The following is a 27,451-nucleotide window of genomic DNA, read 5'->3' on the forward strand; positions in this document are numbered from 1 at the left end:
TTGGCGGTAACACCACCTCTGACAGATAAGAGCTTTATCCCCGAGACAGCTTCCGTATCCGATGCACTTGGCTCCTTTTCTTTGTTCATTTGGAAATTTTGTTTCCCCCAATGAGATTGATATCGGGGGGGGGGGGGGGGGGACCTTGACTATATTGTATGAAGTTGATTGGATGTAGGTGTGTAAATTTACACGAGGGAATCTTGGATGGATAATGTCTGACGGTGGAAAGGGACAATACTGAATACGTACTGAATACGATCCTGGTGCAGTCTTCAACCATTCCATCTTCAAGGTCACAAAGACCAATGAATAGGCGCCCATTCGGGGGGAGGAGTTTACTGGGCGACGTCTGGCATTGAAGAGTCATGAACGAATCATCTGGACTGGAATCGGCAGGTGAATGCCCTTTACAATGCTGCGGTCTCTTGGTGCTGAGGTCATACTGTTCCACGCCCACTCCTGTCCTGTACCTTGTCTCCAATGGCTGGTTCCTCCAGACTTTCGCCACATCCGATCCAGCCAGGGCCATTTTGGGTTTTGGGGGAGGAGCTGCTTGCGGCGTTGATGCACCTCTCCAATCTCTTGGTCGACTCAGACCGGTGGAAAAGAGGGTCGATGCCGTAATCCGTAATCATGCAGGAAATACGCAACATGTCTCTCCACAAAACCAGAAAACTATACTGTACAGCCGGAATTTCCATCTGCTCCATTCATCGTGAGGTGAGATCGTGTCCAACTGGCCAGGATTACTACACGGCTGTTGACAATACTACAATACTGCAATACACTGTAGTAACATCCAGGATACCCTCTTTCTCTCTAAATCTATGATGTTGCCTTGCGCTCTGCGTACCTTTACCACTCGCTCTCTCTCTCTCTCTCCCTGTCGTATTCTGCTCTCTATTCTCCTCACAACCGTCACTGTCGTTCTCATCCCCTTACGCTCCAGCCCAACCCCCTCCTCCCCTCTTCCCTTCTTTGACTCCAATTATTTCCTTTTTCCTTTTTTTTGGATCTCTGTTCAATGATTACATATGCATGTCGTCGGCAGCCCACAGTCTTCATCTTTCCCAGACTGTGTCGACACCGAGTCTAATTTTTCCACCACGCCCTCCCATCTGTGAACGTGCCGCCGATCTTCAAAATTTCCCAGATTCAACCATTCGCTGTCCTTGTCGCCGCCTCCCGCCCAGCGCTCCGAGCTTACTTTTACCTTCGCTTTCGCCCTTGTCAGGGCTGTACGTTCTTCCCCCTGCTTTCCTTTCCTCTTCTCTCGCCCTCCAATTCTGTTTCTGACCATGCGATTTCCGCACTGGTTGGCGGCGGGCCTCTTCGCGTTCACTCTCACTCCGCCCGTGGCCGCGGAACAGCTGCTGCAGTCCCACGCTCTTCTGCCGTGTTCCAATGACGGAATCATCTCCGTCAACCACTTCGACATCGTCTTCACTCCCAGCAACAACAGTGCCTTGGTGAGTTTCGACGGCCAAGCAGACTACGCTGGCAATGTCTACATCGATATTGCTCTCTACGCCTATGGATACAAGGCTGCCACAAAGATCGTCAACCCGTGTGCCTTGAACGTCGACGCTCTGTGCCCATTACGACGAGATACGGCCTTGAAGATCACCAACGTGCCGCTCAATCTCGACGGGGTTGACCTGTCTATCATTCCTGGTGAGTTTGGACACCCGGTGTTTTACAGCGTCCGTTCCGCTTGCAATTTCAAATTCTTTTGGTCTTTTCAAATCCTTTTCTTGCTCTTCTTTTTTTTTCTCCCTCCCCCCTCGTGTGTCTTCGGCCCGGGCTGGGGGTTCCGAGCGTATGAGACTCGGATGCTGCCGGATCACCCGTTCCCCTTGCTTGAAATCAACATGACGCAGGGCTGACTCTCCGACCTCTCCCCCTTTGGGTGTTGTTCAATAATAGGCATTGCATATACCATCCCTGACCTCGATGCGGTGGTCCGCTTGAATATCATCAATTCAGATACCGGCAAAAAGGTGACCTGTGTGGAGGCCCGCGTCAACAATGGTGTGACGGTGGATCAAGCGGGGGTGGCCTGGTCAATGGCCGTTTTGATCGGCGTTGGTCTTCTCACCGCGGTAGTCCTGTCGATTCTCGGCCGCGTCAACCTCGCCGCTCATGTCGCCTTCCGCACCCTGCTCTTCCTGGGATTCATGCAGATCCAGGCCATCTGGGGTCTGACGGCGATCAAACAACGACCTCTGGTGCAGTCGTGGACGCAAATATGGCAGTGGACGATGGGACTGGTGGGTGCGCGGGCCTTGCAGACGATCGCCACGTGGTTTCAGCGTTCCACGGGTGGCACTCCCTCCAAGGTTCTCACCCAGCTGAATGAGTTCTCGTTGATCATGCAGAAGCGGTCGCTGGTCGCTCGGGCCACCGATATGACGCCAAACGGGGGGGAGGTCGAGGTGCATGGAATCGAGCGCGCGGGCGTCCGCATCAACATCGAACCGTCCAATATCTTCATGACCAGCTACCTCTTCTTCTACTTTGTGACAATTCTCTTCCTCCTGGTGGTGCTCTTCCTCAAGCTTGTGCTGCCCCGCCTGAAGAGGACCGTCTGGACAGAAAAGTCGGAGCGCGCCGTGACTAACACGTCCGACTGGAAAGACTTTATGCGTGGCAATCTGTACCGGATGGCGGCTCTAGGATATCCCCAGCTGTGCTGTCTCGGTCTGTGGGAGCTCGTTCACCGGGATTCCGCCGCCGAGGTTGTTCTGGCAATCTGCATGTGGCTCACCATGACTGCGGTGCTGTGTTGGGCCATGTTCAAGGTCTTTCAGCGCGCTCGACTCTCCCGAACCCTTCGACAAGATCCCGCGTACACGCTCTACTCCGACCCCGTCTGCCTCACCCGCTGGGGCTTCCTGTACGTCAACTACCGGGCGCGTACGTTTTGGTTCATGGTTCCGCTCTTCTTCTACACGTTGGTTAAGGGGGCCACGATCGCGTTTGGCCAATCCAGCCCTCTGGCTCAAGCCATTGTCCTTTTGATCGTCGAGGCCGGCTTCCTTATCGCTACCGCCACGATTCGACCCTACATGAGCAAGACGGCCAACATCCTCGCCATCATCGCCACCGCCATTAATTTTCTCAATGCCATTTTCTTCCTGTTCTTCACTGAGGTCTTCAGCGTCCCCATGCTCGTGGGCGGTGTCATGGAGGTCGTCTTCTTCGTTCTCAACGCCATCTTCATGGTCGTCCTTCTCGTCTACTTCCTCCTCATCTTCTACAACGTCATTACCTTGAAGGAACCCTCGGTCAAGTACACCAGCCGAGAGGAAGGCCGCTCCTCGACCACCGTCCTCACCGATGACCGTCGCATCACCGAATTGGAGCCCTTGGAGAAGAATCTGGTGGTCGGCGATGACCACACCGTTTCAAATGACAACGGGTGGCAACGCACATCGTCCCCTTCCACCTCGAATGACGACATCGCGCCGGCACCACGCCCATCATCGAGGCCCTCCTCTCACCCGACGGTTCCCTCCGTATCAACAAGCGGGTCGGACACTTCTGTACCACGAGGGTTCGAGCATCCCAAATCGGAAGAGCGCATCGTATAGAAGACACACTTGCGAGTCAGGTCTCTACCGACTCATCAATTCACTCCCTCCAACTATCCTTGAAAATCCGCTATCTGTTAATATGACGATCTCCCTCATCATCTACAAACTCGACCTTTGTCTCCTCACCTCACATTCCTTGTTGAAAGACACACAAAAGCATCCATCTGGGTCGCTTCGATACATTGGGATACTGGCGTTGGGCTCGGCATTCATTCACTCATTTTGTTTTTTGGGGGCCTTTGCAATTCCCATTCCGCCAACTGTACATATGGGCCTGTGGCGTTTTCTATTGCTTTTTTCTATTTTTGATCTGCATGCGTATCTTGCTGGCTTGTCACCCCCGCTATCTCTTTTTATTTTTCCTTTTTCCGTGTCTTCGTGTTGGCTTCCAGACCATTTACATCCTCACCCTCACCGGTCTTGCGCTCGTCTTTACCTTTTTTTTTAACGATATTAGACATTATCGCCTCCTTTGATACTTGGTTAGAGACCCCCGGGTGTGGCCTTGTCTGTCGAGATTATTGGAAACTCTTTTATTTTTCTCGAAATGAACCTGAGAATTTCGCCTCCTTGGACGGGGAGAGCTATCAAAGATTTGGCGTGAATTGTGCACAGACATGATAACTGTCGAGTAGTCGTAGTCTAGGCAGTATTGCTATGAATTGGAGCCGACTGGCAAAGGTAGAAGCACACTAGGACTCTATGAGTATCAAAGCCCGAGAAGTAGCACACTTGAGATAAACTCCTCTATTGTCGTGCACGGGTAGCAATCCGCATCATCTAGTCGTACACCAAGTACCTAACCTCGCAGCTTGTCCAAGACAAAAATCATGTATAACAGCTCTAACCTTTCTTTTAAACTTTGCGTACCACCACCGTATCAGAGAAGACGAAGAGAATAAAAGAAGAAGAGAAAAAAAAACGACATTATGCAGCTCGCACTTAAAAGCCACATGCGAGCCACACTAATCGCCTGATTGGGTAACTTGAAGGTGGAACCAGCAGAGTATTCTAGCATTAAGTACAGTAGATGATCCGCTCATTTGGAACAGCACCGGTACCGAACAGAGAAAAGTATCTTCATTCATGTCTAGTGCGATTGATAAGGAAATGATAGGTATACTTGGCCCAACCCGGCATATCTGATCTACGATATTAACTACTAGGGAATATAGTACGTCCGTTACGTACTGTATATGGTAAATTTAAGTCTTATGTGGGCGGATGGGTGGATGTATGGAACTTGTCCGCCGTACCTAGGTAGGGTTTGACTGAACAGAGCTGGTATAGGTTGTTGGTAGGGTACTTTTGCCAGTTGTTATAGATAGGTAGACTGTTATAAGGATATCTAATCACTGGAACATAGGGAGTAGGTACTGTAGTAAGATGGGAGCTAGGAGGATTTGGGATATGTATGGTTCTAGTAATTGAAGAGTTCTTTCGTGATGGGAGTGTTAATGTTGAGGCGAAAGTGTTGGATGAGATTTCTGATTATATCCCATATCTCACTGATTGAATACGAAAATTATTTCGCCAGAACAAAAGACTTTTTTTTCTTGATGGACGCTGCTCAAATGAGCGTGGATGTTGAGCTGTTTCACTCTGATTGACAGACTCCTAGTGGGTTGATGCATACTAAATGGACGATTAACTTCATCTGATTGGAACGGATTAGTTTCGTAGGGAAAAGATATCAATTTCAGTCTTGAAGAGCATGTCTATCTGATTGTGGTAGACACTAAAGCAATGATATCAAAAGATGAAAATTTCACCTATCCTTCCCAAGGCAGGGAATAATTGACTGTTTCTGTCTAGGACATTGCTCAGATAGATATTTTTTTTATAATCTTGCGATACCTAGCCTCTTATCTTGTTACACTTGAGCACTTTTTGATCCGTCGATGATTGAGTGGAAAAGGTAAAATGGGAAGCTCTGCATTCGAGCGCTGACAACAGAGAGAAGCTTTCCTCTGCTACTTAGGTAGTTCATTAAGCCTAGATCACCTAATATATGTGTGGTTTATCCTCCGAGTGGATTCTCTCTATATTTAGGAGCATGGCACTCGGACTGTCAAGTTGCAAGGAGGAAATTTCAAGTGAAAGTGACTACGTTTCGTAGTGAAGGACCTAGTTCGAGGAGTAAAACATATTTGGAATAGGGCTACAGGGCACAAATTAGTGATGGAACGGAAAAGTTTAATATATGAGAGAGTATAGAAAGTAAAAAAGTTCGATTATGATATCTTTTAGCCATTGAAAACAAGAAGATGAGAGTTGGATAGAGATCAGATGGGTGAGCAAGAGAGAAAAGTGAACACCAGAGTGTTGTCAAATGAGTGTAGAGTGAGTCGTATCGCAGGAATGTATGATTAGAGTCTCAGATGTAATCGATAGTCATATCATTCTATGGAAACTTGATGTTTGATCGAGACTGATAGGCCCTTGTGCTCTGGTTCTTCCTAAATAAGAAATTGTTCAAGCGTGAGCCTAATTTTTAAAACACTCTTTACGGAATATCAGCACTGGCGAACGGAAACAAAAGAGTTTCAGGTACACCTATATTATACAGGTTTATTTGCCAGTGGCTCTTCACGAGAGAGCTCGGGATGTTTCGATTATGTTCATTATGTTTGCGCATTATGTTCTCTCGCACAAATATCACGTTGATGGGCCCGGATGCTTCTTGTTTGTTGTCATGGTCAAAATCCATGGTTTGATCGCACACACATCACGTAAATGGGCTCAGGTGGTTCTATCATATTCAAATGTTTATGTGAAGAGTCCTCTTTTCTCTGCGGGGTGTTTTCAAATCCATCCTTCTGTCTTCTATGAAGTATTTCACTTCTTCACCATCCTCGCTCATTTTGATGTCCATCGCCATCAAAATGTCATCTTCTGAGTCCTTCTCAGACCTTTCAGGCTCTGACCTTGCTGTGGTGAAGGCTTCACCCTCTTCTCAACGTGTCTCAACCCAGCAAAACACGTATCCATCCCACATGGCCCACCTCGATAACCTTCCCTTCGAGATGTTGTGGCACATTGCCTCCTTCACAGACCTCCAGACTATCTTCCGTCTCCGCAACACCTCTTCTCGCCTGCTCAAGGTCTTTTCCCAGACGTGTGGCCGTATTCTCTTCGACTTTGCCATGGCCTCGGACCTTTTCAAGCCTCATCCAGAGGTACTCGTCGCGCATACGATTCGACGTGCCAGTGCCGTGGCCCTCACAAGTCCCGAGAAGATCAAGCTTCTCTTCCGAGCCGTAATGAATGGCATGAATGGCCTTTATGACTTTTGTGAGCAGCAGCTCGCCACATCCCTCACTGCAGACGATTTCATCGGCACGCTCAACAAGCAGAAGTCCATTGTCAATGGCTTCACCGAGATCATTTCCAGCAGCTTCCCCGACTGTCGGCACTCACCTATCGAGGATGGTCGATTCTTACTGGGGATCACCACTCAGCCAGGCCGGGAGGATCAAATCGCCCTGCGACTGATCATATTTGGCGAATTGTTTGGCCCTAGCATGGAGGCACGTCTGGATTTGAAGAGGGATGAGCAGATCCCGTCCGTGTTGCCCTTTTATATTCGCGATAGTTTCCTGCGCCATGTCATGCCGTGGCCACGATCTACCGATGATGGGGATCTGGATGCGGATGAGGAGGATGAGGAGAGCCACGATTCAGAAGACAGAGGGCTTCGATGGGTTGCGGTACTTTTCACCGAGGAATGGCGCATCCGGTGGATCAATCTGATGCGCGACATTGCGCCGAGCGTCGCGTTGAAGCTTGATGATGACCGACTCTGCCCGTGTCCGGATTGTTGGCCCCGAGATAGAGCTGAAGGGCTTCGAATGCTGGCCTGTCGGAATGTGTCTCTCAAGTGGCCGTGGAGGCACAAGATGTACTGGAGCGTGTTGATGACGCTCGGTATGGAAGGCGCGCAACTTCTGACCGCGCCGGTCGACTCGATCCCGCGGCCTTTGAAGGAGAAAGTCCGTGGACTGTTGCAGGGAGTTGACGAATTGCCTGTCCCGTCCAAGGAGCACAGATCGAAGAGGGGGTGGTATTTTGCTCCTCGCTGTTAGGAGTATGAGTATGGAAGAAATTTTTTATTCATATTTTCCTCTTCTTTTATTTTCGTAGCGTCTTTTTGTGATTGAAGTTTGGTTTTGAGCGGACCCTTATTAACCGGACATGATTGCATAGCGTGGTGATTTTTCTCGTCCTTGGGAAAGAATGCTCTGTTTTTTTTTTTTTTTTTTTTTTTTTTTTTCTTTTTAATTTTTAATTTTTAATTTTGATTCTGCAAGAATCTGCGGCCATGAGGGTTGCTGATAACTGAAGTGAAAGAGTTTGGGACAAGGCTCCGAGGGCGTTTATGGACTGGGAGACTTTATTTTTGTGTTCTGGGATCGTCGGGCATATGACGAGAGGCCCTAGACTAAATGGTGTGGCTTTTCACCCATGGCAGATTATTTAAAGGCTTTCCATTCCTTCTCCTTCCAGAGTTCCCTGTAGAATGATATCTCTTGCAATTTGGAAACATCTGGTTAATTGACCAGGTACGGGTACCTATACAATGCCTAGTAAGATGTTAGGAGCTAGAGGCCGGACAACACAGCGTACTCTGGACCTTCGCATATGACGGCTCAAATTTGAAGAATGTGAGTCCAAGTGCATACTAAGTTCTCTCATGTTACACGATGCTATTCTTTGAGCTCTCGTCGTCTTCAATCTCCTTCCATGGATGTTCATCTAGGCCATGACGGTATACACACGGTGAATGACTACGCATGAACAAGTAGGTCTGAAGACCTGCAAAATCATGACATGTACACAGAGACGTACTTGCCTTTTTTATGGCCCCCCGCGGCAGAGCACATATTCTCGACGAAAACATCAGAGTCATTCAACCACTAGCAAAATATCTCCATGATCCCGCTGCTATGCGTGTGCTCAGTGTTGAGTGGCGCGTGACTCTCAATAAAATGAGTACAAGTACTGCGAATCCATCTCCAGAGAATCAAGTCTTCAGTGGACCGACCAAAAAAACGGTACAAGGCCCAAAGTGAGGTTGAAAACACCAACTCAAGCAATTCATCGGACTCTCTGGCGTTCAACACTTCAAAGTGGACTGCGTGAAAGTGGATCTGGTTTTTACAGCGGCGGACTGTGATAATCATTCAGATTCAGATCTTAATGTCTACAATACGAATCGGTCTCGCTGAGATCCGGATAGAGGCTGATCTATCTTTCCTTTTTTCCCTTTTTTTTCGGGGTTCAATTTGGCCCCGTCCAGATTGGCTTTTCTTTTTTTTTTACTTCTTCCAAGGTAAACCAAGATCAAGATCAACGTCGATGAAAAGTGAAAGAAAACGATCCATCCGAAGCTTCACCTCGAACCATCATACCACAACCCTATCCATCTCGCCTCTCCTTCATTTCCATCTCCATCAAGGTTGAGCCCTCCCGTGAACCATTACAAAAAAAGGGAGTACAGTCAGCGCCATCGTTCTGGACCCACGTGCGTTGGCGGCTGGTCCGAGCTTTCGACGTTTCCCCCTCATTACTTTTCGCAGTCGTGGAGCTCACAGCCCGCGCGAGCACAATAAGGCGACCACTGAAACGCGAGTCTCGGGAGAGATCATGCGGTGCAATGCAGCGTAGCGTGGTGGGTCCGTTGATATGCTGTTCTAGTAATTAGTCTTACTAAGTACTACAGTACATACTGTACATGTGGAGGTGCTGGTGTTGTCCTTGCTTTACAATGTACAGGGTACAGGAGCTAGATAGCCCACTCCCCAATACAAGAAACTACACAAAAAGGCCAGTTGAAGGAGGGATGTGCTGTGCTGGATGGTCATTAAATCCCGAGTTGAGAATCTGTTTCTTGGCGGCTGCCTAGATTGAATTTGCTTTTTGTGGGTGATGGGTGAGGAATGGGGATCTCCTCCTTACAGTTCGAGGGTTATTCGGGGAAGAAAACGGCCTCTTTAAGCGAGATGGACTCAACAAGTCTAGTGGATGACACTGTTTGGAGGGCAGATCAGCGGACGTCTAGCTGGTATTGTAAGGGGGAGATGCGTGGACGAGAGATGCTACGGGGAAGGTTAGATAGCGGCAAATGATATTGTGAATGGATCTACAGTAGAAATATTCTGCGGTTTACATCAGTCTCACATTGGACGGTCTAGTTGGTAGTAGTTCCAGGTCGAGGGATATTTGTGGCAATACTGGCCAGTGTGGGTTGTCTGTGATTTGTATCGAATGGATTTCTTATACTATCAGCTTCAATATATGGAAAAGTACTTGTATACCTGTCTAGAGTCCATAGTCCGTGCTTGCAGACGATAGCTCTGTTTCACGGCCTCTGTTTACAGTCCTTATCTTTCTTTTTATACTAATGTGCCTTCCCCAAACCCCCTCCCGAAACCAACATGAATGGTAGTCAATGCCCAGTCCACCGCCAGGTCATGGACCCTCGCTCCACCCGCCGGCAGGGTACTGCATTCGACCGGCGCGGCAAACATCCAAGGCATGAAAAATCCGATACGGGAATGCATCTGATGGTGGACTTGGCCCAGCCCCCCGCGGAAGCTTGCGGCTGAGGATCAGGATCAGGATTGGGGCCAGGACTCCAAGTACTAGACTGGGCACTGGGCAGTGCACAAAGAATGGATCAATGAGGTTTTGTTTATTTATTTTTTCCTTTCCTTTTGATATTTTTTTTTGTTTGGCTCTAAATGGTGGTAGTGGCTTTAGCGAAAATAAACGTTTCCCATCGAGTTGGTTGATCGATGATGCATTGGCGTAATCTTAGCGGCGGGGAACAGTGACTGCTCTGTAGGATTGCTGTTCACCTCCGTATCTCTGACCAGGCTAGGGTCTCTCGACCTGAGTGCAGAGACTGTTGTCAGGTACAAGTAACCACGTTTCTCGTCTTTACAGTAGATACGGCGGTGCGGTTTCCTCCCTGCCTGCCGACGGGCCCTCCATCAAAAGGGGAAACCCGACGGTCAAGTGACCTGGGCTACCATTTTTCGAGAGTCTGAGAGTAGTCTCACTGACCTTTTGGCCCCTCTCTCTCTCTCTCTCTCTCTCCCTCGCTCTCTCTTCCCCCTCGTCTAGGCGCCTGGGCACCAGCTTGGTGGAGGCGAAACTGATTCACTCGTCCACCGTCCACAGTCGTCCCCGGATGAGTGGCGGAGATCTCGACGTAAGGAAAGGTGGCACTTGCAGAGTGGGTCGTGGCTGCAGTATCTTCCAGCGTGCATCCGGCGGGATCGATGGCATCTAGCGGGACCAGGACCAGTCCCGTCGTCCCCTCCCTTTGATTGACAATCCTCAGCTCTTCATCCGTCCTTTGACTCCTCTCCGAGTGACTAGTCAAAATACTGTCCTGACTCTGATGTGGGATGGGATAGAGATTGACCATTCCAGCACGAATCTGATTCACCGATCGAGAGCCTCCGTTGCCAGGGACGATGGGGGAGGGAGATCCATGATCGACGAGTCCACCCGTCGTTTCCTTTTTTTGGTTTTTGAGATGATTCACCTCCACTTGGACCCCGGCTCCGCTCTTAGTCGAGAGTGTGTACCGAGCTGGATAAGCTCCCCGTCTCGACTCGATCAATGATCAGAAGTGGGTCCCTGCAGAGGGCAGAGTGCGCAAAAAGATGGGGAAGTCGGCCCCACACGAGGTTACACTGTACCATACAGAAGGGAGCAGGCAGCAGGCTCGTGCAGAAACTCCCATCAGTCCTCCTCTCGTGTAGACGAAGGTATCCCTGGTAGTTGGTGAAGAAAACAGTCCATCAAGGTCCCACCAGTCATCACTCGGAATGTGTTGGCAATTTTGGAGAATGGGAGCTCAGAGATGTGCGAGATGTTTTTTATTTTTTATTTTTTTGGGCCTCAGACCTGAACCATCGGATGGGGGGGGGGGGGGGGGGGACCGATGTTTGCATGCAGAGCCGAGGTTCCCGAGGGTGCCAGAGGCCGACACGGCCGTGTAGTGGGAAGCTGTTCAGAAAGTAGAAAACAAGAATGCAATCACCGAGGAATAAGGTTATGTCATGATTATCACATGAAGTAATGGGCTGTTTCTGTGAGCCACTCCGCACCCAACGGGTAACCGATCCTCAGCAAAAGGCGGACCAATAGCTATTGACAGCACTGGTAGTGACCGCTCGACAAGCCGATGAGGATGAGGATCCTATCCCTTCAGAAGCGCAACACCCGTCCGGGCACCGGGTGATGCTGATGGAAGAGAAGTCCCCCTTCGCGTCGTTCGTGTCTGGACGAGCGAATAAATTGTCCATTGACACGTCTCGCCCTCGCCAAGCCGATGCCAAGGAAACTAGACTCTTGGAACGACTGCCCACCCCCGCTTCCGGCCAGGGTGCGTGACGCCGACGAGTTGCACCCGTCGAGAAAGCGTAGAATCACGCCGATGGAAAAGATGGGCAGCGTGGCACAGCATGTCACGCGTGTGGAAATTCCCGCTGGCTGATCCTCCTTTTTGGGGGTGGTCCCAAATATCCCAGCGTTGAGAGGTCCAGAGGTCCAGAGATCCAGATACCCATGATCGGCTGGACCCGACTCCGACTCGGCAGTAGTCTGTACCTTGGTCTCTCGTCTGACTCTGAACGGTCGAGATGATTCCCGCCTATGTGCTGACCCCCCTTTCGGGAGCTCGTTGGAGGAGCGGAAATTCAATTTGGACTCACAAAGCCCCTCCGCCTTCTCTTGTTGGTCGCTCGGTTTCTCTCTCTCTCTCTCTCTCTCCACTCTCGAAAGTGAACAAGAGTGACTTCCACTCGATCAGGACGTGATGGAGAGGAGATATCTCCGCCCAATCATGCTGGTGTCTCCCCTCTCGTCGATACCCATGGGACCATGCCGATCGTCGATTTGCCCTCGCCCATCCGCCATTCGGTACAAACCCTACGGCGGATGGAACTATGGCTCGACAGGTCACTGCCACTCATCTCCCCCTCCCAAAAGGTCGTCCACTCGGATGCCCCTCGACGCAGCTCAGGAGCTCCGTCACTGGGGGAGAATCGAGGGGGGGAAATAAAAATTAGATGGAAAATGAATTCTCTCCCCGTCATTTCCCAATCCAGCAGGGGCTGACGCCAAAGAACCACTCGTTTACCCCCAGCTCTTCTCCTCTCTCTCTCTCTCTCTCTCGTTTCGCGTACACTCGCCCTTGGGTCTTGAAAGGATTAAAAGGACCGGGGGGGTCAGCCCATTTACTGTGTAGAAGTAAATTTATCCAATATCCCAATCGCCAGTCTCACACGTTTCACTTACCCTTTCTCCAACTGGTAATTTCACACCGGACAGTTCTGGTCGACCTGTGTATTTCTCTCGGTTCCTCTCTTGTCCCAACTTGGTCCGATTTTCAATTCCTTGTGATCCCGTGGTGTCCTTCCGGCCAAGACGATCCTCATCACCGTTAGATCGTGGGAAACGAACGGAGAAGCAACAAGCTCTCGGAGCCGCAGCAAGCCAAGAAATCTCTCTCTCCTCCCCCCAAGACACGATGGCGTCCACCTGCAGCACCCCCCGAAGTCCAAGTTTGGTCAGCAACCCGTTCAAAGCAACTTCACCCAAATCACTTGCTTGGCTCTCGCTCTTGAAACGCAGCGGGCAGCATCTACGCCGATCCAGCAAAGATGAGAACCAATATTCGGGTACGCGGTCTCTGTCGACCTCGCCGACCGACAAGGCCAGTCCCCCTCAGCATATCGAAGGCGTCCCGTCATCACCAGATCAAGCCGTCTTGACAGGCACCTCCCCAACGAGAACGAGAACACTCCCCGTAGTCACCGAGCCCCCGGTCTCCATCTTGAAAAAGAATAATGCCTTTGACCTGGATTCGATCATCTGGGATGATTCCTCCCGGGACCGCCAGAATATGCGACACTCGGTCGATCTCGACGATGCCATTGCTCGACTCCTGCTCGCCGGGTCGTCCAAACCATCCAAGAGTGTCTGTCTCAGCAACGCCGAAATCGTCGGCATCTGCTCCTCGGCACGGAACATCCTCCTCTCTCAACCCATCTTGCTCGAATTGAACGCCCCCATTCAAATCGTCGGCGACCTGCACGGCCAATTCCCGGACCTCCTCCGCCTCTTCGACACCTGCGGCTACCCACCATCCACCAACTATCTCTTCCTTGGCGACTATGTCGATCGTGGCAAGCAAAGTCTCGAGACGATGCTGCTGTTACTGTGCTTCAAGCTCAAGTACCCCGAGAATTTCTTTATCCTCCGCGGCAACCATGAATGCGCCAATATCACCCGCATCTATGGCTTCCACGATGAATGCAAGCGTCGTTGTAATATCAAGATTTGGAAAACCTTTACTGATGTGTTCAACTGTCTCCCAATCGCGGCCATTGTGGCCGAGAAGATCTTCTGCGTCCACGGAGGCTTGTCCCCGAACCTGACGGATATGGATGATATTCGCAAGATCTCGCGACCGGTCGAAGTCCCCGAGTATGGGCTCTTGAACGATCTACTCTGGAGTGACCCGGCGAATATCCGCGACTGGGGTCCCAATGATGACCGTGGTGTGAGCTGGTGTTTTGGCAAGCAGCCGATTGTCAATTTCTTGAAACATCATGACCTGGATCTGGTCTGTCGGTCGCATATGGTGGTGGAAGGGGGGTATGAATTCTTTGGGAATAAGTCCTTGGTGACGATCTTTTCTGCTCCAAATGTAAGTCCTCTCTCTCTCTCTCTCTCTCGTGCACTTGCCCTCGCCTTGACCCCGAGTCTTTTTTGTACATTTTCTTCTCTCTTTTCTCTTTGTGTTTGATTTTTGATTTTTGATCTTCGGTTTTGTGTCTTTTTTTGGTATCCCTGTCGTACTCGCCATCCATACATGGTGACGTCACTGTCCAATCCACTGCAGAACCGTCGGCTGATCTTGGGGTAGTATTGCGGGGAATTTGACAACTGTGGCGCCAGCATGTCCGTGTCGGCGGATTTGATGTGCAATTTCAACCTGATTCGACCTTTTAATCAGAAAAAGGTCGATCAGCAGATGAAGAGGGCGAGGGAGTCGACCAAGACGGAGAAGGCCTTGTAAGAATCCAATTTCCCCATTCCTTCCTCCGCGAGGCCAGAGGGGAAACTCTGTGCCGAGTAGGATACAGAAACTGGGGACGTGCAAGATTGTCCCAATTTTGTGCAGAAATGACTAACATTTTCTTGTTTTTCTTGCGCTCTCGGCAGGCTTCGTCAAGTATCCTGGAATTGAAAAGATTCCTCTTTTTTTCTTTTCTTTTCTTTTCTTCTCTTTATTTTTTTTAGGGGACAAGAAAAGAAAGAGAGAGATGCATTTTGTACGAGATTACGATTTTACTATATTCATCACTACCGTGTACCACTTCGGGTGATGAAGCCCCGGGGTAGGGATTTGTGGGAATGGAAACTGAGAATGGCCTGGACTTTGAAGACCTGCAAGGTCACTCACTTTGATATGAATTCATATTATTCGGAAAGCCCCTAGGGAAGTTGGATGGCACCTAGGTATCCTTCGGACACTCAGGCGGAGGCCCTACCTCATGTCTTTTCACTATCCATATCGAGGGCTTTACGCTCGGGCACCTGCATATTAAGAGTCCTCAATCAGAATAAAGTGACAGTGCTCAACTTGAAGCGACACTCATATCAACAACCTCTATATATCCAAAAACCACTCGTGTCTGCACTTAAAGAATGCTCCCATTTTCAAAGATGGCAGTGTGTGAATAAATCGAAGAACAAGTCCTTCGGCACAAAGGTACATAAACGGGAACGATATCCCTCAAATTTGGGGATTTTCCATGTTATCTCTCAGTATTCATTACGCACCTCAGGAAGCCTCCCCCCCCCCCCCAAAAAAATAAAAGTCCCTCATGCCCGAGCGACTTAGAGTGGATGGAACCCGCTGAACCAGACAGAAGAACTCTTGGAACTTTGACTGAAAATTAAAGATTGACGATTCCCGTCACGATCTACAAAGCTTCTTCCCCCTGCCAGGTTTTCCATTTCTCCTTATTTTTTCCAAAGGTAGTTAGATTTTCCTTCCTCTCCCTCCCTACCACAAGATCAAAATCAATTCCCAAAATCTCAAGCTTCCATTTCATAAATTCATCATCATCAATATACTCCAAGCTCAATCTTAGTAGAGAATCGCACAAGAGACTACCTCGTCACAACCCCATACTGAAAAACAAAAGAAAAAGCAACATATCCAAAGAGTCACGCATCACAAGTAGACAAGAATTGATAGCTAGCTAATTGAGCGCGCTCGGTCACGCAAAAACACTCCTCCTCCCATTCATAGATGAGGAACGCGACGTTTGATACCCGTGTCGCATGGAGGGTGATAAGAGATGATGAGTCGGTGATGATGGTTGCGGCTCAAGTATGCGTGTTGAGACGGGGAGTTGAAAGTGTTTAGTGATGTTCAGATAGTCACTCGGGAAATGGTCTCCTTGTGGAGGTTCGTTGAGGATGTTGACCGTAGCAGGGACTTGGTTGGTTGCGGGTGGAGGTGGATTTGTAGAGTGTAGTTCTTTTATTGTCGGATTGGTTGGAATGAGGTAAGCTTTTTTTTTCTTTTTTTAGGGGGGGGTCGTGCAGAAGTGTCTGGCAATAAGAAAGAAAGAAAAGAAGAAGAAAAAAAGCAAAGAGAAAACAAATCATCCATAAACGTACCTGTTCGAGTTCCTCCTCCAATCTCACCATTCAAACCTGATCCCAAAACCAACAGTACCGGCTGCCCTTGTTCATCGCCCTCACTGCCATCACCACCACCACCAGCAGCTCCAGTTGTCACAACGCTCTCACCCATATCATCACTCCTCCTCCGACTCTTATTCCTCAAATCCCACCTCCTCTTCGACGGCGGCGGAATGCACTCCACACTCGGCTTTGCCGCCCCATTATACCGACCTCTCGAAGCGATTCCGGACCCCCAGCGAAGTCGAATCTCGTATCCTTCGCAGACGACGCCCTTGGATGTACAGTTTTGACATCCTGGGTGTGTCTCGTCGCAGTGGATTCGCTTGCGTTTACAGGTCCAGCAGCCTTTGTGGGAGCGGTGGCGGTTGTTGTGCGTGGGAGAAGTGGTGGAGGTAGAGCTGGAGGTAGAGGAGGAGTTGGATATTGAAATAGAGGTTTTTCGTAGACAGGGTGCCATTCTCCTTTTTGGTGTGGATTTGATTTGAATATGGTTGTTGGGGTGTCGCAAAGAAGGAGGTCAAAAAGTAAGAGAGAGAAGGTGAAGGTATGTGCGTAAGAGTGTAATGGACAGCGCTGATTTCCTTTTATTCTTCTTTTTCTTATTCTCCCATTTTTTTCTCTCAAAGTGCTGCTTTATGATTTGGAATCTGATCTGCTTCATATATCTTCCTTTCTGCCTCCTTCACCGTCTGTAGTTATACACAATGTTGACTAGCGTGGATGTTGCCGCTGATTGGCCGAACAAACGTCTCAGTCACAAATAAATGGCGCGGTCTAAACCCGGTACGGGATTGTCTGTTGGACGGTAAAATCCCTCTCTTTCTCTTTCTCTCTCTTTCTCTCTATTTTTTTTTATCTTTGGCTGACCTTTTCTCTATATTTTCATTTGCACATGATGTGTGACTTGAAAGATCATGGATGGAGGGGGGGGGGGGGTGCAGGGCACGTGGTACTTAGGTGGTCGTAGATCATCGAGTGAGGGAATCCTCTCGAAGATCCATTGTAGGTGAGGTTATTAAGGCGGCGAGGTATATTACCAGGGAATTGAGCAATAGCTCTGAGATTTCACAAAATACTGGGATAGGCGGTAATGTAGGACGAGTTGTGTGCGGGTACTCAAGGGAGCAAAAAAAAAGAAAAGTAGAGGAAAGGTGTCGTCTTAATCGAATTTGACAAAGTGCTTGATTATTTCTCGTGAAATCTTACCGATCCTTGCTAGGGATGTGCTAATCAGTGTGGAATGGAACCACGATCCCCATCTTCATGCCGTATCGTGAAGCGGGGGAATTTGACATATTCAGGGCTACATAGTAAACATAAGCATAAATAAAGTCCTGTTTGTCAGTGAAATGCATACACTGGACCTGCGCTTGGATATTCTACGTCTTCGACTAAAATTTTCAAGATTCTCTTGGATCATTTACGGGAGACTTTCATTCAGAAACACCAGGCCGGATTCCATCCGTTTCAATCAAAAAGTGCGAGTCCCTTGCAAGCATCGATTTCATCATATGGCTATACATCACATACTTCACTCACAGCTTCGACTTCATATTGACATGAATCGCCTTGATATTTGAATAAGCGTCCAGGCCCGCCTCGCCAAGTTCCCGTCCAATGCCACTTTGCTTCACTCCTCCAAAGGGAATCCGCCAGTCGCTATCGTTGCTCGAGTTGATCCAGACCATTCCGGCTTGGATCTTCTTTGCGACACGATGCGCACGAGTCAGATTGGTCGTGAACAGGGCACTGCCAAGACCATAAGTGGTATCGTTGGCCATCTCAATAGCTTGCTCCTCGGTGGAGAATCGTACAATGGCCACAAACGGTCCAAAGACTTCTTCCTGCCAGATACGCATACTCGGGGAAACGTCCGTGAAGATGGTTGGTTCCACAAAGAATCCCTTGCCATGACCGACCCCGCGGAAGGGTTTCCCACCGAGAGCAAGGGTCGCTTTCTCCGACTTGCCAATATCGACGTAGGACATGATGCGATCGTACTGGGCCTGGGTCACCTGGGGACCCTGGAAGGTAGACTCGTCAAAGGGATCGCCCACTTTGGATACGGATTTCACCTGGGCTTTGAATGCGGCGAGGAATTTGTCGTAGATCTGATCCTGAACCAGGATACGGGAGGTGGCCGTGCAGATCTGGCCTTGGTTATACATGATGCCGATATGCGCCCACTCGACCGCCTGGTCGAGGTCGGCATCATCAAAGACAATCAGAGGACTCTTGCCGCCGGTCTCCAGGGTGATGTTTTTGAGATTCACACTGGCCATTTTCATGATCTGTTTGGCCGTTGCAGTACTGCCGGTGAATGCAATCTTGTCTACGTCCATGTGGGAGGCGAGAGCGGCACCTGCGATGGCCCCATGGCCATTGACAATGTTCACAACGCCTGGGGGAAATCCAGCCTCCACGATGAGATTCGCCAAGAATAAAATGGACAGAGGAGTCTGCTCGGCGGGCTTGAGGACAACGGTATTCCCGCAGGCCAAGGCAGGTCCGAGCTTCCAGGCGGCCATGGAAAGGGGGAAATTCCACCTAGATGATAGACAGAGCGTTCAGTAAGTTGTTTCTTTTTTTTGATTCTATCCAGCTAGGTCTCTTCCACCATGATTGATGATTCTCTGCTCGGGAGTTGCGTCCATCTAGGGGGGGCACTCACGGAATAATCTGACCACAGACACCGATTGGTTCGCGAACCGTATAGGCAAACTTGTCCGGTGTCGTTCCAATGACTTGACCAAAGACCTTGTCGGCATAACCGCTATAATAGCGAATGGTCTCTGCCGTCTCGGTCAAGTCATCATCTCGTGACACGGTGTATGGCTTTCCATTATCGCAGGTTTCAATAGTTGCGAGCGTCTCGCGATTGTCCTCAATCAGCTGTGCCAGACGATTCATCAACTTGCCGCGCTCGGTTCCTGGCAGGTCTCGCCAGCTGGGATGATTCAAGGCCGCACGTGCAGCCTTGACGGCCGTGTCAATGTCTTGTGTGGACGCTGCGTATACGGAGGTGATGTCCTCTGCGGTTCTGCGTCGAGTTAGAAGGCGGCCATTTGGTTCGTTTTTTGTTTCCAGTCACCATGCGACATGTCCATCTTGAAGCAGAACTGAATCACCTACGCTGGGTTGACTGTGGTGATTTTTTTTCCATCCGAAGACTTGACCCATTCGTTGTTGATAAATAGCCCGATCGGCTGCGACCAGACGCGGCCGTTGGGGGCAGTCAACTGGACCGATAATGAAGACATCTCGGGGAAGGCAGATGAATATGCACTGTGGGAGGAAGTAATTCAATCCTTTTCCACCAAATCTTTGAGAGAAAGATGCAGTGATTGTGATTGTAAATGCCAATTGACTAAGGACTCCCATCTTAAGGCCAGCGGCTGGCAGTTGTTGTCGCAAGGCTCACCAGCGATAAGATGTTCGGCACGACATGCCCAATAGGGTAAAGAGCGTTGTCGGGGGTGGAGAACTGGAGATACAATCGGAATCCACGCTGGGGCCGTGCCCGTCAAGCACCAAAGCTCCACTCGGCAACTGCAGGCCTCGGGGGGTTCGAGACTAGAGTGAAGAGGCTAGAGAGTTTAATTGTAATGGATCCAGCCAGATCATCCCCACGTCCTTGTACCTGATAGACCAGATAGACAAAGGCAATCCAGCGGGGAAATAGGCGAGGTGTTACGTACGATAAAATGACCATATTCAGTCAGTACTCTAAACCAGGTGTAGACTATGATGTAATGACAGTCCATTTGGACTCATGGCTTGATGGGAATAGAGATGCTTGACTTTGGAAATAACCCGAGTCTCACGAAGTGTTTGTAGAGACGTCCATCCCCTGGTAATGCGTGGTCGAGCAAGCCTCCTTTTTGGCACTTCAATTGTCACCGCGTCCTACACTTACCATGTTCTGTAGGTGCTATATCCTTGAGGAACGGCAGATACACTTGCAAGAAGAATCATCGATTCGGTGTGCGCTCCAGTGCCGCAGTGCCACATAGCACACTAATCCCAAAGAGGTAGGTCCACGCCCCGATAAGCAGATTGGCGTGGGCTGCAGCAAAAAGATAAGCAGGGCATCCTTTACCATAAGCAATCTTCTGTCGCACACCAAGGATAGTAGTGTGTTTCTGTCTTGGTGCTTATGAAAAAAAAATAATGGATTGCAATTCTTGAGGCTAGATTTCCAGCCTCTGCAAAGTGATCTCTGTGTCTCACCTACCGCTAATGTGGTGCAAAAAGTAGCCCGACATGGAGGTCAGGTCACGGGCTTTGGGAGCCGCCTTATCATCGACAGTCACGTGTTTTCCCCGCGAATTTGAGATAAGCTCGGGTCGTCGCCACTTGGCGTTCTCCCCGACCAAACTGAGAGAAAAGAGCGAGGAGATGATGGGAGCACTCCAGACGAGGCTGCTGCGGAGATAATCGCCAATAGGACCAGTACTGAGACTTGCGTATGGCGAGCAGGATGAAGCCAAGGACCGGAGTATTGCCATGCTTTTTTCTGTTACTCTGGTGCAGTTAATTAGCTAATGTCAGGCGGATAGACTCGTCTAATAGGGTCGACTTGCCCGATCGGAATTGATGAGAAAAATACCCAAGACATGAAAGCCATCGGATGCGTCTGTACTACCAGCGACATGTTCGGCTGCTGGCTATTTGCTTGGTTTCCAAGCATGATTGGATGTTGAGCCCGGAGGTAACCGATTCGCCTTTCACCGGCCACATAGAAGAAACCATGAGTGTGGGTAGGAAGCCCCTAGAATCAGGAGAGTGACAAGAGGGCGTTCCATTAATGATCAACACCACCAATGGAATCTTTTTCCCACCGTGGATCTCACCCAAACACCCCCAAAGACAATCGGAAAGGTCAAGACGCGTGCGAGTTTACAATAATCCACCGGAGGGGGCTATCGCGGCGAGACGAGCTCAACCACCGTTTTCCCCGGGCTCGACCCGATCGGGCAGGTCGATGCGGTCCCTATCGATCGTGAGCGACTGCCACACGCTGAGTATAAAGGCCGACTGGATTACGTCCCTGTACATGGGTTGAATTTCTTCCAAGATCAACTTTCCCCACGATTCACTTCTTTGGAATCATCTGTCCATCATGGCTGCCCCCGATACTACTTCTATTCCCGGTTATACCATCTTCCGGGAGACCGACTATGACAGTGTGGCCGCTGCCGCCATGCTTCCACAAAACACTCCTCACCCACTGGGTATGCAATGATTCCCCACCATAAGCACTGTTCCTGGCTGGAGGTGTCCTCGAGAGCGCCTCTCACGCCTCACCTTCACCGAATGTTGGACGATCGGTATACTGACTGATCCCTTTGGGTGTACCAGACCAGCTTAGTATTCGGGAAATTCCCGATGCAGCTCAGATTATCCGTGATCACTTGAGCCCACGGACCGTCAAATTTAATTGCATCACCTTGCGCGAGCCGACCAAGGCCGAATACCAGGCTTTTCGTGCGGGTAAGATTCCTGCCCCGGATCGTCGGGCGTTTGCCATCGTTATCGAGCGCGAGAGCCAGCAGGTCTCCGAGTTGGTGGTGAACTTGAAAACCAAAAAGGTCGAAATCTACAAGCACGTCAAGGATGTTATGCCCACTTTGACGCTGGAAGATTTGGACATTATGGAGCGGGTCGCCCGTCAGGATCCTCGTGTCGCTCGCGCCTGCGAGGAGATTGGCATCACGGATATGAGCAAGGTCTACTTCGATGCCTGGGCAATTGGTATTGACGAGCGGTGGGGCTTTGAGCGCCGTCTACAGCAGGGTCTGGCCTACTACCGAGCATCGGAGTTTGACAACCAATATGCTCACCCTCTGGATTTCAATGTCATCGTCGACACCGAGACGGAGGAGGTGCTCAGCGTTGACGTGCGCCTGGTGAATGGCGAGCGTACCCCGATCCCGCTGCAGGAACACAACTACCTGCCTGAGTTCATCGGCGATGGGTACATCCATGACCGTCTCAAGCCCATTGATATCATCCAGCCCCAGGGTGTCTCTTTCAAGGTCCGTGGCAATGAGTTGACCTGGGCCAACTACAAGATGCACATTGGCTTCAACTATCGGGAGGGCATCGTCATCTCGGATGTGCGTACTCACGACATGTACGAGAACCGCGAGCGCACCCTCTTCAACCGTATCTCCGTCGTGGAGATGGTTGTACCTTACGGCTGCCCCGAGGGCCCTCATCACAAGAAGCACGCCTTTGATGTCGGCGAGTACGGCACCGGTCTGATGACCAATTCCCTCAAGCTAGGCTGTGACTGCAAGGGTGTCATTCACTACATGGACGGTGTCGTCTCGACCGCCAAGGGTGAGGCAGCCGTGATCAAGAACGCCATCTGCATTCACGAGGAAGACAATGGGCTGCTGTACAAGCACACCGACTACCGCGATGGTACTGTGATCTCGGCACGCGATCGCAAGCTCATCATCTCACAGATCATCACGGCCGCCAACTACGAGTACGGCTTCTACCACATCTTCTCCCTGGACGGTACCTACAAGCTTGAAATGAAGCTGACGGGTATGCTCAACACCTACTCCCTTCACTCCTCCGAAGAGGCCGCCCCTTACGGCACCCAGGTGGCGCCTCAAGTCACTGCACACAACCATCAACACATCTTTTCCCTCCGCATCGATCCAGAAATCGACGGGCCCAACAACACCGTCGTCCAGAGCGACGCTGTCTCCGCCGACCACGCCGTGGGCTCTCCCGAGAACCCATATGGTAACGCCTTTTTGTGCAAAAAGACCCCTCTCCGCACATCCCTCGAAGGTGCGGCCGACTACTGCTACGAGACCCAGCGCTCTTGGGACATCATCAACCCGAACCGAATCAATCCCATGGCAAAGAAGCCCGTTGGATACAAGATCATCAACAACAACTGCCCCCCACTGCTCGCCAAGCCCGGTAGCACCGTGTACAAGCGTGCCGGGTTTGCGCGCAAACCGCTGTGGGTCACTCCGTACAAGGACTATGAGCTGTTCCCTGCAGGAGACTATGTATGTCAGTCCCAGGGCGAGGAAGGTCACCCACACAACTCAACCATCGTGGATTGGGCCAAGCGCAATGAGAATATCGAGAATACCGATATCGTCTGCTACTTGCAGTTTGGCCTGACGCACTTCCCTCGCACGGAGGATTTCCCCGTCATGCCTGCTGAGCCGGTGAGCATCATGCTTCGCGCGTCAAACTTTTCCGTGAAGAATCCCGGTCTGTGGGTCCCTCCCTCGGCTATCTGTGTCGATACGCAGTCCAAAAATGCATTCTCTTCGTCTTGCTGTGCTGCCAATGCACCCGCTAGCTCGTCGAGACTGTAATGTATGAATCACTCGAGGTGTTGGGAGCATGGGGTTCTCCGTGGGCTTGATTTGCCAGGCGGCACTTGTGTATATAAGTTTCTTTCTTCTTTTTCTTTCTCCTGTTCTTTTCTCATGATACCATTTAGTCTTTTGACGACATGTACGAAATGAAATATTACTTATCATTCAAATTTTGTCTCTTTACCAGTAAGCGTTTATAAGAGATGAAGAGAATAGTGTTATGATCCTATAACATGCGAATTAGTTTTCGAGGACGAAGCAAAATTTCCCAAGAACTATGCAGCCCTTCCATCAATGGAAAGGATGTGCTGAGACTTTTCGGATTTCTTTCTCAGCCTTGAGTGTTTTACTACCTCGGGAGGGTTGTATCGTATCCATAATGAGATTTGCTCAATTCCCCCGTTTTGATTGCTCATCACAGGGGAGGCATATGTATGTTGTGGGTAGAATAAAAGGCTAGATGATTTAGTCTATTTGGTACATCTGTCTCTTCAGGCATGTGCCAGATGCCATATGCCGTGTGACCGGCATAGAAAACAAACGCTCTTCTTTGTTCCTACTCTTCGGTTCTTGACTCGTCTTCTCCTCTCCACATAATATTCCCGCTGATGTCAAGCAACAGTCTCTTCATGAGTGAGACAAAGATGACTTCTCTTGATAATGTCAAGTCTGATGAGTTCTTGAACTCGTAAGTGATGAGGAGAGTATACGCGAATACACAATGCTGATTCTTAGCCAGTGTACTACCCCTATTCTACGGACCAACAGTCGAGATTCAAATCACATCAAGTGGACGACCTTTCAGAGTTTCCAAGGACTTGCTGGCACAGCATTCATCATACTTTGCATCCATGTTTAATGGTAAATTCTTGGAGCGCCAAACTCAAGTGGCTGTACTGGAGAAGATTGAGGGGGTCGTCTCTGAAGCAAGTCTTGCGGCGTTACTCCAATGGATCTACACCAAGAGAATCAACTTGACTGTGACCGACTTCAACCCGATTTCTGAGTCTGCCTCGTTTATTTCAGCCGCGCTTGAATTCGCGAGATTTGCCGACATGTGTGGCGTGACGGGAATGGAGTCTGAGATGGCACATGCCGTGGAAAGGAGCATCAAGAATTATCGAGTCGATCATGCGATAGGGGTTCGAGACAAGAAGCCTATTACGTATGAGCATATGACTTCTTCGGAGCACCTTCCTCCGGGACATCCTATGCGCAGAGCGCTGGCAAAGGTGTTTGTGGCTGGTTTCATTTGCTCGGAGAGTTCTACAGCCGCTCACCGCATGAAATTCTTTCCAAATCTAGCCGCTGATGTTCTTCAAGAGATGGTGGAAGCACTGCACGTCCGTCATCACAAATATCATGACATCAACCGCCCTCGAAAACGGTTTAAAATCTCATTTATTGATCCCAGCACAGAGAAGGAGATTGTTCTTTGAATCAAATGATCTTTCATCCCTCAATTGGTTCTACGGGCAATTCATCAAACCGAAGGAATGAGGGGGACTCTCAGGTGACCGCTTGGGAATTGATTTGGTTTCCAGAATAGGCTATTTGAAACAGTCTTAAACATAACGTGGAAGAAGAGGTACTCAATTCATGCTGTCATTCTCAAACGCACAAACAACCCCAGGGCTCCTCTTCAACTTTCTCGCCGCAAAAAACCAGTTCTAGCTCCCTCAACTCGATACCCACTTATAACTGACGCACTTGCTTAGCACCAGAGACGGAGCATTTGACTATGACTGTCTTCGGGACAAATGTAGTAGGGTTATATTCATCTATGCTTAAGCTGCTGTCATCAATGCTATCTCCAAATGCGCCTTCGAATAAATCAACAAGAGTCTGTAGCGGTGGTCTCGTACACTCTGGCGATCCTTTTGGGTCTCTTTGACCACACTCTGTTCTCCTTTATTTGGCTGGTAGCGTTGAGCAATATCGGTAAGGTGGGCATCATCGGTGTTTCTCAACGGCGAGCACTATTGGCACGGCGGCAGTTTTGCAGAATGTCCTCTGTAATTTGCGGCGCTCTGGGCTCATCTCGCGCGGTGATGTAGCAGCGCCCTGATCAAAGGACCCGTGAAGATGGAAGAATCTAATAATGGCTGGTGGAACAAGAGAAATGGGGCTCTTTAAAACAATGAGCAATGTGCTTCTGAACTTGAGCTAGTTTGATCTGAAGGGAGAATCGATGTCCCAGCCATCCTTAATGTAACGGCCCCATTGACTCACGATTGACTTGCTTAGGGGTAAGTCAATTTGCCTCTTTCGTGTCTGGCTCGAAGCGTATACAAATTTCTAGTCAAACTAGTAAGCGCTTGCTTTCGAATGGTCGGCTGTGTCGAATTTTTTGCGAGGCAATTTTATGCAAGCCCTAAGAGAAAGCAAAACTTGACAGGACATACGTTCAGTTGAAAAGTTCTGTTTGCTATGGCTCGCTTTGCGCATCAATACAGTCATACCAAATCATTTCTCAAGCTTCCAAGATGTCTCGGTACTTTTCTCCCACACATGGAGCCAGCAAAAATCTTTGAAAGTCATCCAGCTCCTGATTTACTCGACCCTCCTTCCACGCCATTGCGAAATCTCCATACAGAACTGCATTTGTCCTTTGCGGAACAGTCCCCGACCACCCTGTACGCGAGGAACACTCCCACAACTCAGACACCGGAGTTACTGGCAGCATACTCAAAACTTTAGCCTGAGTGCAATAACCAAATTGGAGTGTCCAGTAGAGACTATCAAGAAGAATTGAAATGACCACTGTTCGACGAATACTCTCAGCAAAGATCCAATCCTGCCATGTAACCGGATCCCTGAGATCTTCGCCCTGCATCTGCAAGCGTGTGGTCCACTCGCGTAGAAGTTCCATGTTCTGCTCGGCCAGGGCACGTACGCGAGTGTCGCCCTGGAACAGCTGGATGATTTGGAAAATGAGCAATGCTTGCACCGATGCGAGAAGTTCTCTGAGCGACGAGGTTTGTCGGAGTTGTTGGATCAGAGACTTTGATTTGGCTTCCAAAACACGCAGTGACAAGTCTTTTGTCTCTGCTGTTCTTGAAAGATAGACTGCAGAGACTGCAAACGCATCTTGGATGGCAGTGGGCATGTCTGACTCGTACAGCCGGACATGCATAAATGGCGTCGCCCCGGATCGAGCGAGCATTTCAGGAAACGACCTCATGTTCTTTAGAACCTTCTCAATTGACCATCTGTCCGGACGAACAAAATCTGGAAAGAAAATTGCTGGACAGAACGCTGGCATGGTGGTGAGGGGTGAAAGGCCTTCCAGTCGGGGCGATGTATTGACCAAGGTTTGAGATCGCAAAGACCACCCGGCGAAAATCTCTTCAGAGACTGGATCTATACTTGAGTAGCGCGGTGACTGCGGACTTGCGGGATTTAATTTGCTTGATCGCGCTGTTGCATTCGAGGGAGATTTAATGTAGGTGCATTTTAAGCCGCGCTCCGCGCAGCGCGAGCACTGCGGAGTTTGACGATCACATCGACGTTTCCCTTCTACACATATGGTGCAAGATTTTTGACGTGAGCGAGCCTTGGCAGATCTGGTCGACATTTTGAACCAAGGGGGAGAAAGAGATGAAGGTCTTCAAAGTAGGTGAGGACTTGTCCAATCTATCTGACTCTTGAGGAATTGAAGCGTAAGCACAAGGTGAGCCCCCCCCCCCCCCCCACCCAAGCTGGCGGAAACTCCGCAAACTCCGCAAATCCACCCGCATCGGACACCAA

General features: G+C 49.7%; 10 protein-coding genes across 10 annotated transcripts; 6 read left to right on the forward strand and 4 right to left on the reverse strand.

Annotated features, from left to right (window-relative positions):
- Positions 1-1,301: 1,301 nt before the first annotated feature.
- On the forward strand, positions 1,302-3,596 carry POX_f08024 (uncharacterized protein; the record flags this gene model as incomplete). Its single annotated transcript, XM_050116807.1, has 2 exons — positions 1,302-1,677; positions 1,930-3,596. 2 exons carry the CDS (start codon positions 1,302-1,304, stop codon positions 3,594-3,596), a joined length of 2,043 nt encoding a protein of 680 aa, XP_049966946.1.
- Positions 3,597-6,484: 2,888 nt separating this feature from the next.
- POX_f08025 (uncharacterized protein) lies at positions 6,485-7,684 on the forward strand (the record flags this gene model as incomplete). The annotated part of the gene is made up of 1 exon (XM_050116808.1): positions 6,485-7,684. One exon carries the CDS (start codon positions 6,485-6,487, stop codon positions 7,682-7,684), a length of 1,200 nt encoding a protein of 399 aa, XP_049966947.1.
- Positions 7,685-8,458: 774 nt separating this feature from the next.
- POX_f08026 (uncharacterized protein) lies at positions 8,459-8,671 on the forward strand (the record flags this gene model as incomplete). The annotated part of the gene is made up of 1 exon (XM_050116809.1): positions 8,459-8,671. The coding sequence occupies one exon, from the start codon at positions 8,459-8,461 to the stop codon at positions 8,669-8,671; it is 213 nt and encodes a 70-aa protein (XP_049966948.1).
- Positions 8,672-13,146: 4,475 nt separating this feature from the next.
- Positions 13,147-14,700, forward strand: POX_f08027 (Serine/threonine-protein phosphatase PP-Z; the record flags this gene model as incomplete). The annotated part of the gene is made up of 2 exons (XM_050116810.1): positions 13,147-14,328; positions 14,548-14,700. The coding sequence occupies 2 exons, from the start codon at positions 13,147-13,149 to the stop codon at positions 14,698-14,700; spliced, it is 1,335 nt and encodes a 444-aa protein (XP_049966949.1).
- A 1,210-nt stretch (positions 14,701-15,910) lies between these two features.
- Positions 15,911-16,800, reverse strand: POX_f08028 (uncharacterized protein; the record flags this gene model as incomplete). The annotated part of the gene is made up of 2 exons (XM_050116811.1): positions 15,911-16,173; positions 16,317-16,800. The coding sequence occupies 2 exons, from the start codon at positions 16,798-16,800 to the stop codon at positions 15,911-15,913; spliced, it is 747 nt and encodes a 248-aa protein (XP_049966950.1).
- A 1,078-nt stretch (positions 16,801-17,878) lies between these two features.
- Positions 17,879-19,603, reverse strand: POX_f08029 (Aldehyde dehydrogenase; the record flags this gene model as incomplete). The annotated part of the gene is made up of 3 exons (XM_050116812.1): positions 17,879-18,890; positions 19,015-19,383; positions 19,476-19,603. 3 exons carry the CDS (start codon positions 19,601-19,603, stop codon positions 17,879-17,881), a joined length of 1,509 nt encoding a protein of 502 aa, XP_049966951.1.
- Positions 19,604-20,314: 711 nt separating this feature from the next.
- POX_f08030 (uncharacterized protein) lies at positions 20,315-20,851 on the reverse strand (the record flags this gene model as incomplete). Its single annotated transcript, XM_050116813.1, has 2 exons — positions 20,315-20,409; positions 20,578-20,851. 2 exons carry the CDS (start codon positions 20,849-20,851, stop codon positions 20,315-20,317), a joined length of 369 nt encoding a protein of 122 aa, XP_049966952.1.
- A 614-nt stretch (positions 20,852-21,465) lies between these two features.
- POX_f08031 (Peroxisomal primary amine oxidase) lies at positions 21,466-23,698 on the forward strand (the record flags this gene model as incomplete). Its single annotated transcript, XM_050116814.1, has 2 exons — positions 21,466-21,577; positions 21,705-23,698. 2 exons carry the CDS (start codon positions 21,466-21,468, stop codon positions 23,696-23,698), a joined length of 2,106 nt encoding a protein of 701 aa, XP_049966953.1.
- Positions 23,699-24,345: 647 nt separating this feature from the next.
- On the forward strand, positions 24,346-25,140 carry POX_f08032 (uncharacterized protein; the record flags this gene model as incomplete). The annotated part of the gene is made up of 2 exons (XM_050116815.1): positions 24,346-24,389; positions 24,441-25,140. The coding sequence occupies 2 exons, from the start codon at positions 24,346-24,348 to the stop codon at positions 25,138-25,140; spliced, it is 744 nt and encodes a 247-aa protein (XP_049966954.1).
- Positions 25,141-26,174: 1,034 nt separating this feature from the next.
- POX_f08033 (uncharacterized protein) lies at positions 26,175-26,966 on the reverse strand (the record flags this gene model as incomplete). The annotated part of the gene is made up of 1 exon (XM_050116816.1): positions 26,175-26,966. One exon carries the CDS (start codon positions 26,964-26,966, stop codon positions 26,175-26,177), a length of 792 nt encoding a protein of 263 aa, XP_049966955.1.
- Between the last annotated feature and the right edge of the window lie 485 nt (positions 26,967-27,451).

The sequence above is a fragment of the Penicillium oxalicum genome, chromosome VI (assembly GCF_001723175.1).
Source record: "Penicillium oxalicum strain HP7-1 chromosome VI, whole genome shotgun sequence".
NCBI lineage: Eukaryota > Fungi > Ascomycota > Eurotiomycetes > Eurotiales > Aspergillaceae > Penicillium > Penicillium oxalicum.